The 15,765-nt window shown below is 38.4% G+C and overlaps 1 protein-coding gene across 3 annotated transcripts in view; it reads left to right on the top strand.

Annotated features, from left to right (window-relative positions):
* The window catches only part of CTNNA3 (catenin alpha 3), a 1,953,765-nt gene that overhangs the window by 1,224,754 nt on the left and 713,246 nt on the right, over positions 1-15,765 (top strand). For all 3 annotated transcript variants that reach the window (XM_027595012.1, XM_027595021.1, XM_027595027.1), the window contains one exon: positions 6,810-6,902. In XM_027595012.1, the coding sequence (XP_027450813.1) occupies positions 6,810-6,902 (93 nt within the window). The remainder of the gene's footprint in view (positions 1-6,809; positions 6,903-15,765) is intronic.

The following is a 15,765-nucleotide window of genomic DNA, read 5'->3' as shown; positions in this document are numbered from 1 at the left end:
TGGCAGCAAACAAAGTGTGCGTTATATTATGTCTGCAGGAGACCCTAAAGCTCCTGGGTTTGTTGATGGCAGTTATCATACCTCTTTCCATCTGCCACACTCACCAGCATTTGGCAGCCAGCTTGGGCCCTTTGAACAATTATTTTACTTGATTAAAAATAAATAAATTAAAAGCTAAGTTGGGAGCTCTTCCGTTGTTTCCAATTTGGTGTCTTAAGTGAAAGTAAAACTTGAAAGAAACTGCCCCCCAAGCTTTGTTAAGTATGATGACCAGACTAGAAGAAAACTGTGTTACATTTCTTTGAAGTCCAGCTATCTAAGCCTTTGTGGAATATTGAAAATGAATTTCAAAGGGAGATTTTATTCCCCTTTCTTGCTTGTCCTGAATTTCCGCTGCTGTCTCCTTCCTCTATGTTCCATTTTTCATTCTCTCTTTGGGAACAATACATTCTCAAGCATGCTAATTTGTGCATTCATGCATTTATTCATTCATTGAAGATCTATTATTGTTTGGCTCTCATATATCAGGCCCGAGGAACTGAGGGCCTAATGATGAGCAAACACAGGTAAGGACTCTGCTCTTATAAAGCAGAGGAAATGGTCACTAATCAAATAATCCCTTCAGTGAATGTATAATCACAAACTGAGACTCAAGCTGTGAAAGAAAAACCTGACTTGGATAGGGGGGATGTCTCCAGGGTAGATGGGCGATGAAGCATTGGTAAAAAACTGCTTAAGGAATTACTTTTGAGCAGATGGATATCTGATGGATAGCAGTTAAGCAGGCCTAAGGGATATAAGGGTGACAGTTAAGAAGGAGGAGGAGACTATTACAGGCTAAAGAAAATGGCATGTGCAAATATCCTGTGGCAGAAGGAAGTATGGGTAACTGAAAGTGGGTTTAATACCTGAAACAAAGAGAAAAAAAGAACTATGCATGATGAGGGTGGGGAGCTAGAAAAGAAGATGTTTCAGGAGATGTTTGAGAGGTGAAATAAAAAGAAATGGATAGATATGGGAATGGGAGAGTGAATATTGTCCAGGTAGTTTCTAGTTCTCTGCTTTGAGTTGTAAGATACATGAGGCTACCTCACCACCTACACAGTTCCCTGACCACATAGGGTAGTTTGACCATCAACATTCCACTCCAACATTCTAAGAATGACCCTTCATGTGGCTGAATCGATGGACAACTTCAGGGATTACTTACTTGACTTCTCAGTATTTGATCATTGAGATCACCTTCTTGAAAATTTCTCTTCTTCCAGCCTCTATAGCATCAAAGTATTGTGGGTAACCTTCTCTATCCCTGAACACTTTTCTAAGATTCATGGTAGAATTGGCCTCTTCTAGCAGCCTAATAAATATTGGTGTCTCAGGTACCTTTCTAAGAATATTTGCTCTCTACACAATCACATCCTATTACCATTGATAAATTGGTGACTCTAAAATTCTATCTCAGTCTTGAAAGTCTTTACACAGGAGTTGCATGACCCTCTGTCAGAGAGAAAAGTGAATGAAAATGAGAGAGTGACCTTTATCCCCCACTGAGAGCTAGGATACACAGTGACATGATATTACAATTAACGATGTGACCTATGTATAAACAATGAATGTGTGGCAATGGAAATCTCATCAAACATCAAAGTTTGCTTCATGTTCTTGAGAAATCCTATCACAGGTAAATAGCTGTGTGAGAATTCCATAGTGACAGACTGAATGATGTGTGATGAACAGCTGTCCAAATAGTGAGTTCATTCCCAGTAACAATAGCATTTCAGTTGTCTAAAATGACTGAGAGGACAACTACTACTGCTGAGATTTCAAATAAAACTTGATATTAGAATGTTGAAATATAGCATGCTCTGGAATTCAATACTTTTTTAAAAAATAGTTTTACTTATTTGAGAGAGAGAGTGAGCACAAGCAGAGGGAGGGACAGAGGGACAAGCAGACTCCCTGCTGAGTGTGCAGCCTAATGTGGGGCTTGATCCCAGGACCCTGGGATCATGACTTGAGCTGAAGTCAGATGCTTAATGGACTGAGCCACCCAGGTGCCCCTCTGGTATTCAATACTTTTAAAATGCAGTCTCTTTACCAGATCAGAACAAAGCAATGATGAAAAGCAGAGTTGAACAGATAGCATAGTAGACTGAAAAGTCATTGAGAATACCTCAAATTCCCAAGTATCTTTTTTAATAACAGTCTTTGGCTCTATCATTAGTGAGTCATTTTTTTGGGGTCAAACATGGTCATCTCCTTCACCTTGATAGAAAGTGTGGGACAGAACTAGCCTAACTGGTAGGGTTCTACAAGGCCAGATTCCAAAGTAGAGCATTTTTTTCTTATTATTTATTTATTTATTTATTTATTTATTTATTTATTTATATTTAAATTCAATTAGCCAACGTATAGTACATCACTAGTTTTTGATATAATGTTCAATGATTCATTTCTCATTTAAGACCATAGGTTAGGGAGTGAAGGGTACTATGTTCCTTTTTTTTTTTTTTAAGATTTTATTTATTTATTTGAAAGAGAGAGAGAGTGAATAAGAGGGAGATGGAGAGAGAATCTGAAGCAGACTCCACACTGAGCATGACCAAGATGGGGCTCGGTCCCACAATTGCAAGATCATGACCTAAGCCAAAACCAAGAGTCAGGCACTTAACCAACTGAACCACCCAGGAGCCCTGGGCACCATGTTCTATGCCATGTGAAAGCTAGAACCAAAGTTCAGCAAATAGAAAGAATGACAGGAACATACAAAATTGATATACAAAACTTGAATTAGGAGCCAGAAAGAGAAGAATAAACATCTACAGCATGATAACAAATGTTAATTAGTTTAGGAATCATCTGACCAGGCTTTGTTGTCTACAATTTTTTTTTTTTTAACAATCCAGATAGAGTAGTACATTTAGTCACATTTGAAAGGTCTAGAATGGACATACATCTTAGAGGCAGAAGGACTGGTGAGAAGGAGAGAGGTTCACATGAAAGGCAATGATGTAAAATACATACATAAATAAAATCATTCTTGGTAACATGACATGTTGCTGTTTAAAGATTTTTTAATTTATCTTTTACAATTATTAGATACAGTATCAGTAATGATTTTAATGATATAGTTTATTTTTTAAAGATTTATTTATTTGAGAGAGAGAGAGAGGGCAAGAGCAGGGGAAGGGACAGAGGGAGGGGTGGGGATCAATCCCACAACTCCAATATCATGACCAGAGCCAAAACCAAGAGTCAGATGCCCAACCAACTGAGCCACCCAGGTGCCCCAGTTTAATTTTTTATAAAAATGAAAGAATATTGTGTCCTGGCCTTTTTCTTTTAACAAACTTATGAATTTACCTGAGTACCTTTGGTCCCATTTATTTAGGATAATTTAGACTGATCTTCATGGACTTGGTTAAGAATGTAGTACAATATCAATAAAAATTATTTCAATGAAGGAACTTTTGTCAATACTTTTAATTCAGGGGTGGCATAAAAGAGCACACACAGCTCTACTTAAGTCTCCCTGTCATTGGATGGTTTGAGTTTGTTTCTTCTCCCTGTTTGATTTTGTTTTCCTATCTATACAATAGAGGATTAGAAAATAGGATTCAGAATTCACAAACTGTTGACCTATGAACTGAAGCCAACAGACTGTTCATGTGGTCAAGGAAATGTTGTTGTTTGCTTTTCATCTTGTTTTAAAGAGTCCTAATGCCTTTAGGGAGGGCATACACACTCACATTTGCCTGGGCACCTACCAACCCACCCAACCACTGAGTTATATCAAGATTCTATGTAATTTCTTCATGAGTCCTGAAAATGCTTCAGTTTATCTCTCAGATTAGACATTTTGTCAAATTTCTTTAGGCTCCCATAAGGTTTTAATTCTGTAAAACCTCTTAAGAGACTAACTGCTCTATCCCACCATGCATTGGTAGAGAGATAGGTGAACTAGAAGGAAATTCATACATGGTGAAGCCTACCTGGTAGCATCAGGCCATCTCCATGCACTATCTCATTTAATCAAAGCACTCCAGTGACATAGGTATTATCATACCCATTTTTCAGGTTAGAAAATAAGCTAAGAGAAGCTAACACTTTGCCCATGGTCAAATGCTTATTAATAGTGGAAATCAGGTTCAAGCCTGTTTTGTCTCTAGGTTCAAGATCTATTTGTTTCTAAAAACTTCCTATGCCCTAATTTCCCTTAGTGGGAAGAAACTTTCCAAAAGGATCTCTTGAATAATGAAGGTTTACACAGACTTTGAAATGTTGTCAAAGTTAGGTATACAAAGGATCTCAGATGTCCAAATATCTCAAACAGTTTTACAAAATATTTTATTTGCATTTTGCTTTCTTTGATTAGTAGGGAGTTGCTTTCATGCTGTGCTCAGAAACATAACTGGCTTCCTAAAAAGCCACACAGAATTTAGGAATATTGTTAGAAGAAATTTAGCTTTCATTTACATATTGATGCAGCTATGGAAAATATGTCACAAGTCACTCAAATTAGAAATGTAAAGAGATTTTATTTCTATCACTTAACTTTTTTTTCATTTTTCCACAGAATACTAGCTATCTCATAAATTCAAATTTGTTTGTGTATAATATCACTAAAATTCCACTTGCCATAACCTGGAAATAGTACTTGATTATTTAGAAAATTTATCTGACATAAAACAGTTCTGGTAAGGATAATTTCAAGTCTGTCTGAATAAAGGAGGACAGAGTGTTAGGATGATTATTAATTGAGTAGAAAACATTTAGCTGTGCTGCATTTTCAATTGAGAATTTTCTAAAACTTTACTCATGTAAACAGAACTTTCGTGATTAGGATGATTTCCACATTACGTTAGTCACTGAATTGGCTTACAATAAACATGGTGTCCAGCAAATGTCCAGTACCAAGAATGTCTGTTTTTAAAAGGGGGAAAAAAAAGAGAAAGATGATAAAATTAAAAAATAAAGAAAAGGGTATTTGGGGCATGTTTTTGTAATTTTTAAACTTTGGATTAACCAGCATTCATCTGATTTGACCAGAAGATTGAGCCAATAATTTCTAATTTTTAAAATTTTACTTAAAAGAAACAGTGCTCAAATTTATAGATAGAGATTTTCTTCAGTGCAGTGCAAATTATTAGAAGACGTGTCAAAGTGATTAGATTGCTGAATCATACTTTCTGTGAGTGGGGCTTGGAGGCGGGAAGGCGTGCAGAAACTACTGCCCTTTTCACATAATTCACAGGTGTGCTAATTGTACATCAGATATGAAAGTTGAAGCATTGTGACCTTCAAGCCAACAAAAGCCCTTTTCAAGGAAGCCATTTTCATATACATTCATAGAGTGAAAATGCCCTTCCACAGTTAAATAATGTATGGCTTTTATTTCATTATATGTAAATGCAAATCAAGGAATTGTTTCATGGTTCACATATTAAAAGTAATGTTATTAAAAAGCAGACTATAAATCCACTTAAGTTACATTTTGTGGTACTCTACAGTTGGGATCCAAGGATATGTTTGTTGTCTGCTTCTATCGTGTGCAGCTAAAGTGTGGTTTTCTGCAACTGAATGTATTTTGGATTTGAGTAGTAAAAACCTGCAATGTGTTGAAGTATGTAATAACCAACAGAGACGTTAGGAAGGTAAGAAAAATGATAGAAAAGCTATTTCCTTGCAGTGATGAAGACAGTGACGTAACCTGTAGATCAAAGGAAACATTGCAGCGGAACACACTCAGCTGCTAGCAAGAACAATGTTGAGTAAGGGTGAGGGTCAAAGGAAGGGCAAGGAATCCCATACTCTTTCTTATGGCTCTTTCATGGTATAAAGAAAGTATTTGTAAATACTAGGTTTAGGTAATGGACCTTAAGGTGATTATTTAAAAGAGCACCCATTTCACTGGAAAACAGTGCAAGTTTCAAAAGGAGTAATGTATAAGGGAATTTACGTGTTACTAATGCTTGAATCAAATTGACTGCTGGAATGTCAAACAGTGCCCATGAAGTTGGAGTAGAAAAGCAAGAACAGGAAGAAGAAATTAATTATCTTGTATTTGTCCAGCTTTGTAATATATTTGTTGCTGGATAAAACATGAGTAAAGATATCATCAGGCTTAATGCAACTTAAGTATACATGATAGACTGCCGGGGAATGAAAAAATAATAAAACAATTACAAACTTAAAAAAATCATAATTGTATGAGATTCCAAGGAACTGTTAACATTCAATCCAAAGATAAACTTTTTTTTTCCAGTCCTCTAGGAAACCATAATAGTTAGCATCTTATTATGGGTTAGATATTGATACCAAGAGACTGGAGAGGGTTGACTGATTCACTCATCTGTCTTCCTTTTTGTTTTAAACAATTTTCTAGAGCCCTTTGTTGTTAATTACATGTTAATAGATTCTCTGAGTACTTCCATAAAACAGATAGCAGTAACATTTATTTATTTATTTATTTATTTATTTATTTTTAAAGATTTTATTTATTTATTTATTTGAGAGAGAGAATGAGAATGAGAGAGAGAGAACATGAGATGGGGGAGGGTCAGAGGGAGAAGTAGACTCCCTGCTGAGCAGGGAGCTTGATGCGGGACTCGATCCTGAGCCGAAGGCAGTCGCTTAACCAACTGAGCCACCTAGGCACCCGATAGCAGTAACATTTATGAGAAAGCTGTTGTTTATCGCTGAGAGTTTTCAATAAGTATGTACATGCTCTAACTTATTTAGGATAACAAATGTTTCTGCATTTCCTTAATAATCTGAAATAATTTCCATTATTTTGGATTGTATTTAAGGTGGCAAATCTTGCTTGTTCCATGTCAACAAATGAAGATGGAATTAAAATTGTCAAAATTGCGGCCAATCACCTAGAAACCTTGTGTCCACAGGTATGATAACTAAGTTGCTGTCTCTTCCATTAAACTAAGTATAAAAATTATATATAATACTTTGGACCTTTATATATATATGAAAATATATGAAGATATTTATTTTAAACACAGAAGATGACTTGTCCTAATGTCATGGTTTATTCTTTACTAAGCACCAAGTTCTTTACTTAGCACCTGGTTCTTATAACATTCCCTAAGGGACCATATCAGAATTTTGTGAGAGAAAGGTACAGGGTGAAATCAAAGCAGGGCTTTGTCCAACGATTTTATTTTTAGTCATTAATTTTGAAATCTCAGAATATGAAAGGAATGACTTCTTTTCCCCTCTTTTATTCAAAGAAGACATGAGTTTGAAAAAAGCCAAGAAATCTTTTCTTGTCTGCAATTCAGAAGTTTTCATTTGTTTGTTTGTTATCTGAAAAGCAACATATTTTTAGGGAATTATTTCAGGATAGTGTCTTGAACCATGAATCGGTATACACCTAAGGGCAATCTTAAACACCTTGTCTTAGAATAATCAAGAGATAATATGGATAATTAATTCGTCTTAAAGATCACAAATGTTGTAAGGATGTGAAATATAACAATGATTAGAGATTTCAAGTCTCTGGATATCTGCTGAGATTCTCATCTTTCTAAAAGTGGTGTATATGTTAAATTCTTGATTTCCCTTACTGATAATTTCATCTCAAAGAATATTGAGGAAACAGTAAGGGAGACTCCTCCTTTGGACTTAATGGTGATTAACAAGTAAAAACTGGCTGGAGAAGTGGGGTCCAGAAGACGGGCAACTGAGATCTCACAACTGATGACAGTTTTCTGTGTGATCTCACAAATATTCTATTCTCACAGAATACTGCCGTGGGGTCTCTAAAGTGGTTGAATCATTAATATTCCCCTCTGCGGTCGAGGAGAATTCGCATTTCTCTCTACTATGGATTGCATTTGATACTGTCACCTTTTAAAATGTCTTTTGAATCTGAAGAGTATTAAATATATATCATTGGTTTTAATTTATAATTTTCTGATTACTAAAGGGAACATTTTTCAAATGTTTGTTAACCATTTGGTTTTCTAATTCTGTGAATTGCCTAAATCCTTTGCTACTTTTAGTTAGGTTGTCTTTTTTTTTAATTACATTGCTTAGGTTTTTTAATTTTATTTTATTGTTATGTTAATCACCATACATGACATCATTAGTTTTTTTTTTTTTTTTAAATTTTTTATTGTTATGTTAATCACCATATATTACATCATTAGTTTTTGGTGCAGTGTTCCATGATTCATTGTTTGTTCATAACACCCAGTGCTCCATGCAGAACGTGCCCTCCTCAATACCCATCACCAGGCTAACCCATCCCCCTACCCCCCTCCCCTCTAGAACCCTCAGTTTGTTTTTCAGAGTCCATCATCTCTCATGGTTCGTCTCCCCCTCTGACATACTCCCCTTTTCTTCCTCTCCTGTTATCTTCTTCTTTTTCTTTTTTCTTAAAATATGTTGCGTTATTTGTTTCAGAAGTACAGATCTGTGATTCAACACTCTTGCACAATTCACAGCGCTCACCGTAGCACATACCCTCCCCAATGTCTATCACCCAGCCACCCCATCCCTCCCACCCCCAACCACTCCAGTAACACTCAGTTTCTTTCCTGAGATTAAGAATTCCTCATATCAGTGAGGTCATGTGATACATGTCTTTCTCTGATTGACTTATTTCACTCAGCATAACACCCTCCAGTTCCATCCACGTCGTTGCAAATGGCAAGATCTCATTCCTTTTGATGGCTGCATAATATTCCATTGTGTATATATACCACATCTTCTTTATCCATTCATCTGTCGATGGGCATCTTGGCTCTTTCCACAGTTTGGCTATGGTGGACATTGCTGCTATAAACATTGGGGTACATGTACCCCTTCGGGTCCCTACATTTGTATCTTTGTGGTAAATACCCAGTAGTGCAATTGCTGGATCGAACGGTAGCTCTAATTTCAACTGTTTGAGGAACCTCCATACTGTTTTCCAGAGGGGTTGCACCAGCTTGCATTCCCACCAACAGTGTAGGAGGGTTCCCCTTTCTCCACATCCCCGCCAACATCTGTCATTCCCTGACTTGTTAATTTTAGCCATTCTGACGGGTGTGAGGTGGTATCTCATTGAGGTTTTGATTTGGATTTCCCTGATGCCAAGCGATGTTGAGCACTTTTTCATGTGCCTGTTGGCCATTTGGATGTCTTCTTTGGAGAAATGTCTGTTCATGTCTTCTGCCCATTTCTTGATTGGATTATTTGTTCTTTGAGTGTTGAGTTTGATAAGTTCTTTATAGATTTTGGATACTAGCCCTTTATCTGATACGTCATTTGCAAATATTTTCTCCCATTCTGTCGGTTGTCTTTTGGTTTTGTGGACTGTTTCTTTTGCTGTGCAGAAGCTTTTTATCTTGATGAAATCCCAATAGTTCATTTTTGCCCTGGCTTCCCGTGCCTTTGGCGATGTTTCTAGGAAGAAGTTGCTGCGGCTAAGGTCGAAAAGGTTGCTACCTGTGTTCTCCTTTAGGATTTGGATGGACTCCTGTCTCACGTTTAAGTCTTTCAACCATTTGGAGTCTATTTTTGTGTGTGGTGTAAGGAAATGGTCCAGTTTCATTCTTCTGCATGTGGCTGTCCAATTTTCCCAACACCATTTGTTGAAGAGACTGTCTTTTTGCCATTGGACATTCTTTCCTGCTTTGTCAAAAATAAGTTGACCATAGAGTTGAGGGTCCATTTCTGGGCTCTCAATTCTGTTCCATTGATCTATGTGTCTGTTTTTGTGCCAGTACCATACTGTCTTGATGATGACAGCTTTGTAATAGAGCTGGAAGTCCGGAATTGTGATGCCACCAGCTTTGCTTTTCTTTTTCAGTATTCCTCTGGCTATTCTGGGTCTCTTCTGGTTCCATACAAATTTTAGGATTATTTGTTCCATTTCTTTGAAAAAAGTGGATGGTATTTTGATGGGGATTGCATTGAATGTGTAGATTGCTCTAGGTAGCATTGACATCTTCACAATGTTGATTCTCCCAATCCATGAGCATGGAACGTTTTTCCATTTCTTTGTGTCTTCTTCAATTTCTTTCCTGAGTATTTTATAGTTTTCTGAGTACAGATCCTTTGCCTCTTTGGTTAGATTTATTCCTAGGTATCTAATGGTTTTGGGTGCAATTGTAAATGGGATAGACTCCTTGATTTGTCTCTCTTCTGTCTTGTTGTTGGTGTATAGGAATGCCACTGATTTCTGTGCATTGATTTTATATCCTGCTACTTTACTGAATTCCTGTATGAGTTCTAGCAGTTTTGGGGTGGAGTCTTTTGGGTTTTCCACATACAGTATCATATCATCTGCAAAGAGTGAGAGTTTGACTTCCTCTTTGCCGATTTGGATGCCTTTGATTTCTTTTTGTTGTCTGATTGCTGTGGCTAGGACTTCTAATACTATGTTGAATAGCAGTGGTGAGAGTGGACATCCCTGCCGCGTTCCTGACCTTAGGGGAAAAGCTCTCAGCCTTTCCCCATTGAGAATGATATTCGCTGTAGGTTTTTCGTAGATGGCTTTTATGATATTGAGGTATGTACCCTCTATCCCTATACTCTGAAGAGTTTTGATCAAGAAAGGATGTTGTATTTTGTCAAATGCTTTTTCTGCATCTATTGAGAGGATCATATGATTCTTGTTCTTTCTTTTGTTAATGTATTGTATCACGTTGATTGATTTGCGGATGTTGAACCAGCCTTGCAGCCCAGGAATAAATCCCACTTGGTCGTGGTGAATAATCCTTTTAATGTACTGTTGGATCCTATTGGCTAGTATTTTGGTGAGAATTTTTGCATCCATGTTCATCAAGGATATTGGTCTGTAATTCTCTTTTTTGATGGGGTCTTTGTCTGGTTTTGGGATCAAGGTAATGCTGGCCTCATAAAATGAGTTTGGAAGTTTCCCTTCCATTTCTATTTTTTGGAACAGTTTCAGGAGAATAGGTATTAATTCTTCTTGAAATGTCTGATAGAATTCCCCTGGGAAGCCATCTGGCCCTGGGCTTTTGTTTCTTGGGAGATTTTTGATGACTGTTTCAATTTCCGTAGTGGTTATAGGTCTGTTCAGGTTTTCTATTTCTTCCTGGTTCAATTTTGGTAGTTGATACATCTCTAGGAATGCACCCATTTCTTCCAGGTTATCTAATTTGCTGGCATAGAGTTGCTCATAATATGTTCTTATAATTGTTTGTATTTCTTTGGTGTTGCTTGTGATCTCTCCTCTTTCATTCATGATTTTGTTGATTTGGGTCATTTCTCTTTTCTTTTTGATCAGTCTGGCCAGGGGTTTATCAATCTTGTTAATTCTTTCAAAGAACCAGCTCCTAGTTTCGTTGATCTGTTCTACTGTTCTTTTGGTTTCTAGTTCATTGATTTCTGCTCTGATCTTTATGATTTCTCTTCTCCTGCTGGGTTTAGGCTTTCTTTGCTGTTCTTTCTCCAGCTCCTTTAGATGTAGGGTTAGGTTGTGTATTTGAGACCTTTCTTGTTTCTTGAGAAAGGCTTGTATTGCTATATACTTTCCTCTCAGGACTGCCTTTGCTGTATCCCAAAGATTTTGAACAGTTGTGTTTTCATTTTCATTGGTTTCCATGAATTTTTTTAATTCTTCTTTAATTTCTTGGTTGACCCATTCATTCTTTAGTAGGATGCTCTTTAGCCTCCATGTATTTGAGTTCTTTCCGACTTTCCTCTTGTGGTTGAGTTCTAGTTTCAAAGCATTGTGGTCTGAAAATATGCAGGGAATGATCCCAATCTTTTGGTACCGATTGAGACCTGATTTGTGACCTAGGATGTGATCAATTCTGGAGAATGTTCCATGGGCACTAGAGAAGAATGTGTATTCCGTTGCTTTGGGATGGAATGTTCTGAATATGTCTGTGAAGTCCATTTGGTCCAGTGTGTCATTTAACATCTTTATTTCCTTGTTGATCTTTTGCTTAGATGATCTGTCCATTTCAGTCAGGGGGGTGTTAAAATCCCCCACTATTATTGTATTGTTGTCAATGTGTTTCTTTGCTGTTGTTATTAATTGCCTTATATAATTGGCTGCTCCCATGTTCGGGGCATAGATATTTACAATTGTTAGATCTTCTTGTTGGATAGACCCTTTAAGTAGGATATAGTGTCCTTCCTCATCTCTTATTACAGTCTTTGTTTTAAAATCTAGTTTGTCTGATATAAGGATTGCCACCCCAGCTTTCTTTTGGTGTCCATTAGCATGGTAAATGGTTTTCCACCCCCTCACTTTCAATCTGGGGGTGTCTTTGGGTGTAAAATGAGTCTCTTGCAGACAGCATATTGATGGGTCTTGTTTTTTAATCCAATCTGATAGCCTGTGTCTTTTGATTGGGGCATTTAGCCCATTTACATTCAGGGTAACTATTGAAAGGTATGAATTTACTGCCATTGTATTACCTGTAAGGTGACTGTTAACTGTCTGTTGTCTGTGTTCGTTTCTGCTCTTTGCTGCTTTTAGGTTCTCTCTTTGCTTAGAGGACCCCTCTCAATATTTCTTGGAGGGCTGGTTTCGTGTTTGCAAATTCTTTTAGTTTTTGTTTGTTCTGGAAGCTTTTGATCTCTCCTTCTATTTTCAATGATAGCCTAGCTGGATATAGTATTCTTGGCTGCATATTTTTCTCGTTTAGTGCTCTGAAGATATCTTGCCAGTCCTTTCTGGCCTGCCAGGTCTCTGTGGATAGGTCTGTTGCCAATCTAATGTTTCTACCATTGTAGGTTACATATCTCTTCTCCCGAGCTGCTTTCAGGATTTTCTCTTTGTCTCTGAGACTCGTAAGTTTTACTATTAGATGTCGGGGTGTTGACCTATTTTTATTGATTTTGAGAGGGGTTCTCTGTGCCTCCTGGATTTTAATGCCTGTTTCCTTCCTCACATTAGGGAAGTTCTCTGCTATAATTTGCTCCAATATACCTTCTGCCCCTCTCTCTCTCTCTTCTTCTTCTGGGATCCCAATTATTCTAATGTTGTTTCGTCTTATCGTATCACTTATCTCTCGAATTCTGCCCTCGTGATCCTGTAGTTGTTTCTCTCTCTTTTTCTCAGCCTCTTTATTTTCTATCATTTGGTCTTCTATATCGCTGATTCTCTCTTCTGCCTCATTTATCCTAGCATTTAGTGCCCCCATTTTTGATTGCACCTCATCAATAGCCTTTTTGATTTCGATTTGGTTAGATTTTAGTTCTTTTATTTCTCCAGAAAGGGTTTCTCTAATAACTTCCACGCTTTTTTCAAGCCCAGCTAGTATCTTTAAAGTCATGATTCTGAACTCTAGGTCCGACATCGTACTAATGTCCGTATTGAGTAGGTCCCTGGCTGACGGTACTACCTCTTGTTCTTTTTGCTGAGGTGATTTCTTTCGTCTTGTCATTTTGTCCAGAGGAGAATAGATGAATGAGAACAAAAGGCTAACAGGTTTACTACGTCCCCAGCAAATATACTGTATACAAATCAGAAAAGACCTGAAACCAGGGGAAAAGAAAGGGAAAGAAAGAAAAAAGAAAGAGAAAAAGAAAAAAAGAAGAAAAAAAAGATAAAAACAAAAACAAAACAATTCAAAAAAGGCAGAATATGATCAAATATGATCAGGCTAGTGCATAGATCAGTGCCACACACTAGATTTTGGGCGTATTTTGGTCTGTTAGAAAAAAGTGCCTCCTAAAATTTTAAAGGAAGAAAGACATATATGTACAAAATAAGGGTTGATACAATGAAGGGATGGAAGATGACTGTAAAGATGAAAATTATAAAAGATTTTATAAAAGGACTTGGTAAGATAAGTTGTTTGAAAAAAGAAAGAAGATTTAAGGAAAAAAAAAAAAAAAGGAAAAAGGGAGAGAATGTGATCAGGCAGGAGACTAGAACAAAGCCATACACTAGTGATTTAGGGTATATTTTGATCTGTTAGAAGAAACTGTACCTCAAAATTTTAAAGAGAGAACAACTTATATATATATGCCAAAAACAAGGATAACTACTATGAAGGGATAAAATATGACTCTAAAAATGAAAAAAAAAAAATTTTTTTTTTTAAAAAAAAGGGATTTATAAGATGTTGGTTGAAAAAGGGAAAAAGAAAAATAAAAAAAAGTCAACAAAAATTAACTTTGATGAAATAATGAATCATGGTAAAAAAAAAAAAAAAAAAAAAAAAAAAAAAGAAGCCATGAATCTATGTGCAGTATTCCCCTAGCGCTGGAGTTCTCCTATTCTCCTTGATCGATCAACTTGGTCTTGGCTTGCTGGCTGTTTGTGTTGATCTTCTGGGGGAGGGGCCTGTTGCTGTGGTTTCCAAATGTCCTTTGCCGGAGGCGGAATTGCCCCGCCCTTGTCGGTCCGGGCTAAGGAAGCTGCTCCAGTTTGCTCTCAGGAGCTTTTGTTCCCTGCAAGCTCTCGGCACAGCTTTGGAGGACCAGGGCGAAAATGGCGGCCTCCCAGTCTCCGCCCGGAGGAGCCGAGAACTCAGGGCCCCACTCCTCAGTGCGCCCCCAGAGAAAAGCAGTCACTCCCGTGTCCCCGGTCTCCGGCCGCTCTCCATGCTCACCCGGCCTGTGATCGAGCGTTGCTATCTCTGGCACCCGACCCCGCTCGGAGTCTCCAAATCCAGCAGATCCCTGCAGTGCGTTCCCGCACCGCTCCTCCCCGGGAAGGAAGGGGAGTCTCCCCGGATCTGCTGCTTGTTGGGTCCTTGCTGGGGGAGCCGTGCCCCGACTGGGCCGCAGATCACAGTTTATGGCAACCCCGAGCTGAGAGCCCGCGACTCTGCTCCGTATCTGCAGCCGGCTTCCCCGCCCCGACACCTGGGAGCTCTGCCGCACTCAGGCACCCCCGGTCTCTCTGTGACCCCAAGGGTCCTGAGACCACACTGTCCCGGGAGGATTCCACCCCCCGCTTAGCCACTGCAGCGACGTCCCTCCGCCGAGCCAACTTTTAAAAGGTCCGATTTTGTGCTCCGCGGCTCTAGCACTCGCCAGAAGCGGCCGGCGGAGGCCCCTCCCCCGCCGTTTATCCTCCCGAATATCGCCTCGGATTCACTTCTCCGCACGTCCTACCTTCCAGTAAGTGGTCGCTTCTCTGTTCAGAGAGTTGTTGCTACTCTCCTGTTCGATCTCCTGTTGAGTTCGTAGGTGTTCAGAATGGTTTGATCCCTATTCAGCTGAATTCCTGAGACCAGACAAAATCTAGGTCTCCTACTCCTCCGCCATCTTGCTCCGCCCCCAACATCATTAGTTTTTGATGTAGTGTTCCATGATTCATTGTTTACGTATAACACCCTGTGCTCCATTCAGTACTTGCCCTCTTTAATACCCATCACCAGGCTAACCCATCCCCCCAACCCCCTCCCCTCTAGATTGTTTAGGTTTTAAAAAATATCTTCTGTTGACTATAGCTTTTCTTTTAACTTTTAAAAAAATATTTTGATCACTGAAGATTTTAGGAACTTTAATGATCCATCTTTTAATTCCTTCAATAGATATTTATTGAGCATCTACCCTGTATAATGATTTGTTGGTTTGTGCCTTGTTAAGAAATTCTCCCAACAAAAATGTTACATAGTTTTCACATTTTCTTTAAAAAAAAGGGAGAAGCATTTTTTTTTTTAATTTATTTGACAGAGAGAGAGATAGTAAGAGCAGGAACACAAGCAGGGGGAGTGGGAGAGGGAGGAGCAGGCTTTCCCCCGAGCAGGGAGCCCGATGTGGGGCTCAATCCCAGGACCCTGGGATCGTGACCTGAGCCGAAGGCAGATGCTCAACGACTGAGCCACC

The sequence above is a fragment of the Zalophus californianus genome, chromosome 15, assembly GCF_009762305.2.
Source record: "Zalophus californianus isolate mZalCal1 chromosome 15, mZalCal1.pri.v2, whole genome shotgun sequence".
Classification (NCBI taxonomy): Eukaryota; Metazoa; Chordata; class Mammalia; order Carnivora; family Otariidae; genus Zalophus; species Zalophus californianus.
This window is presented reverse-complemented; position numbering and strand designations above follow the sequence as displayed.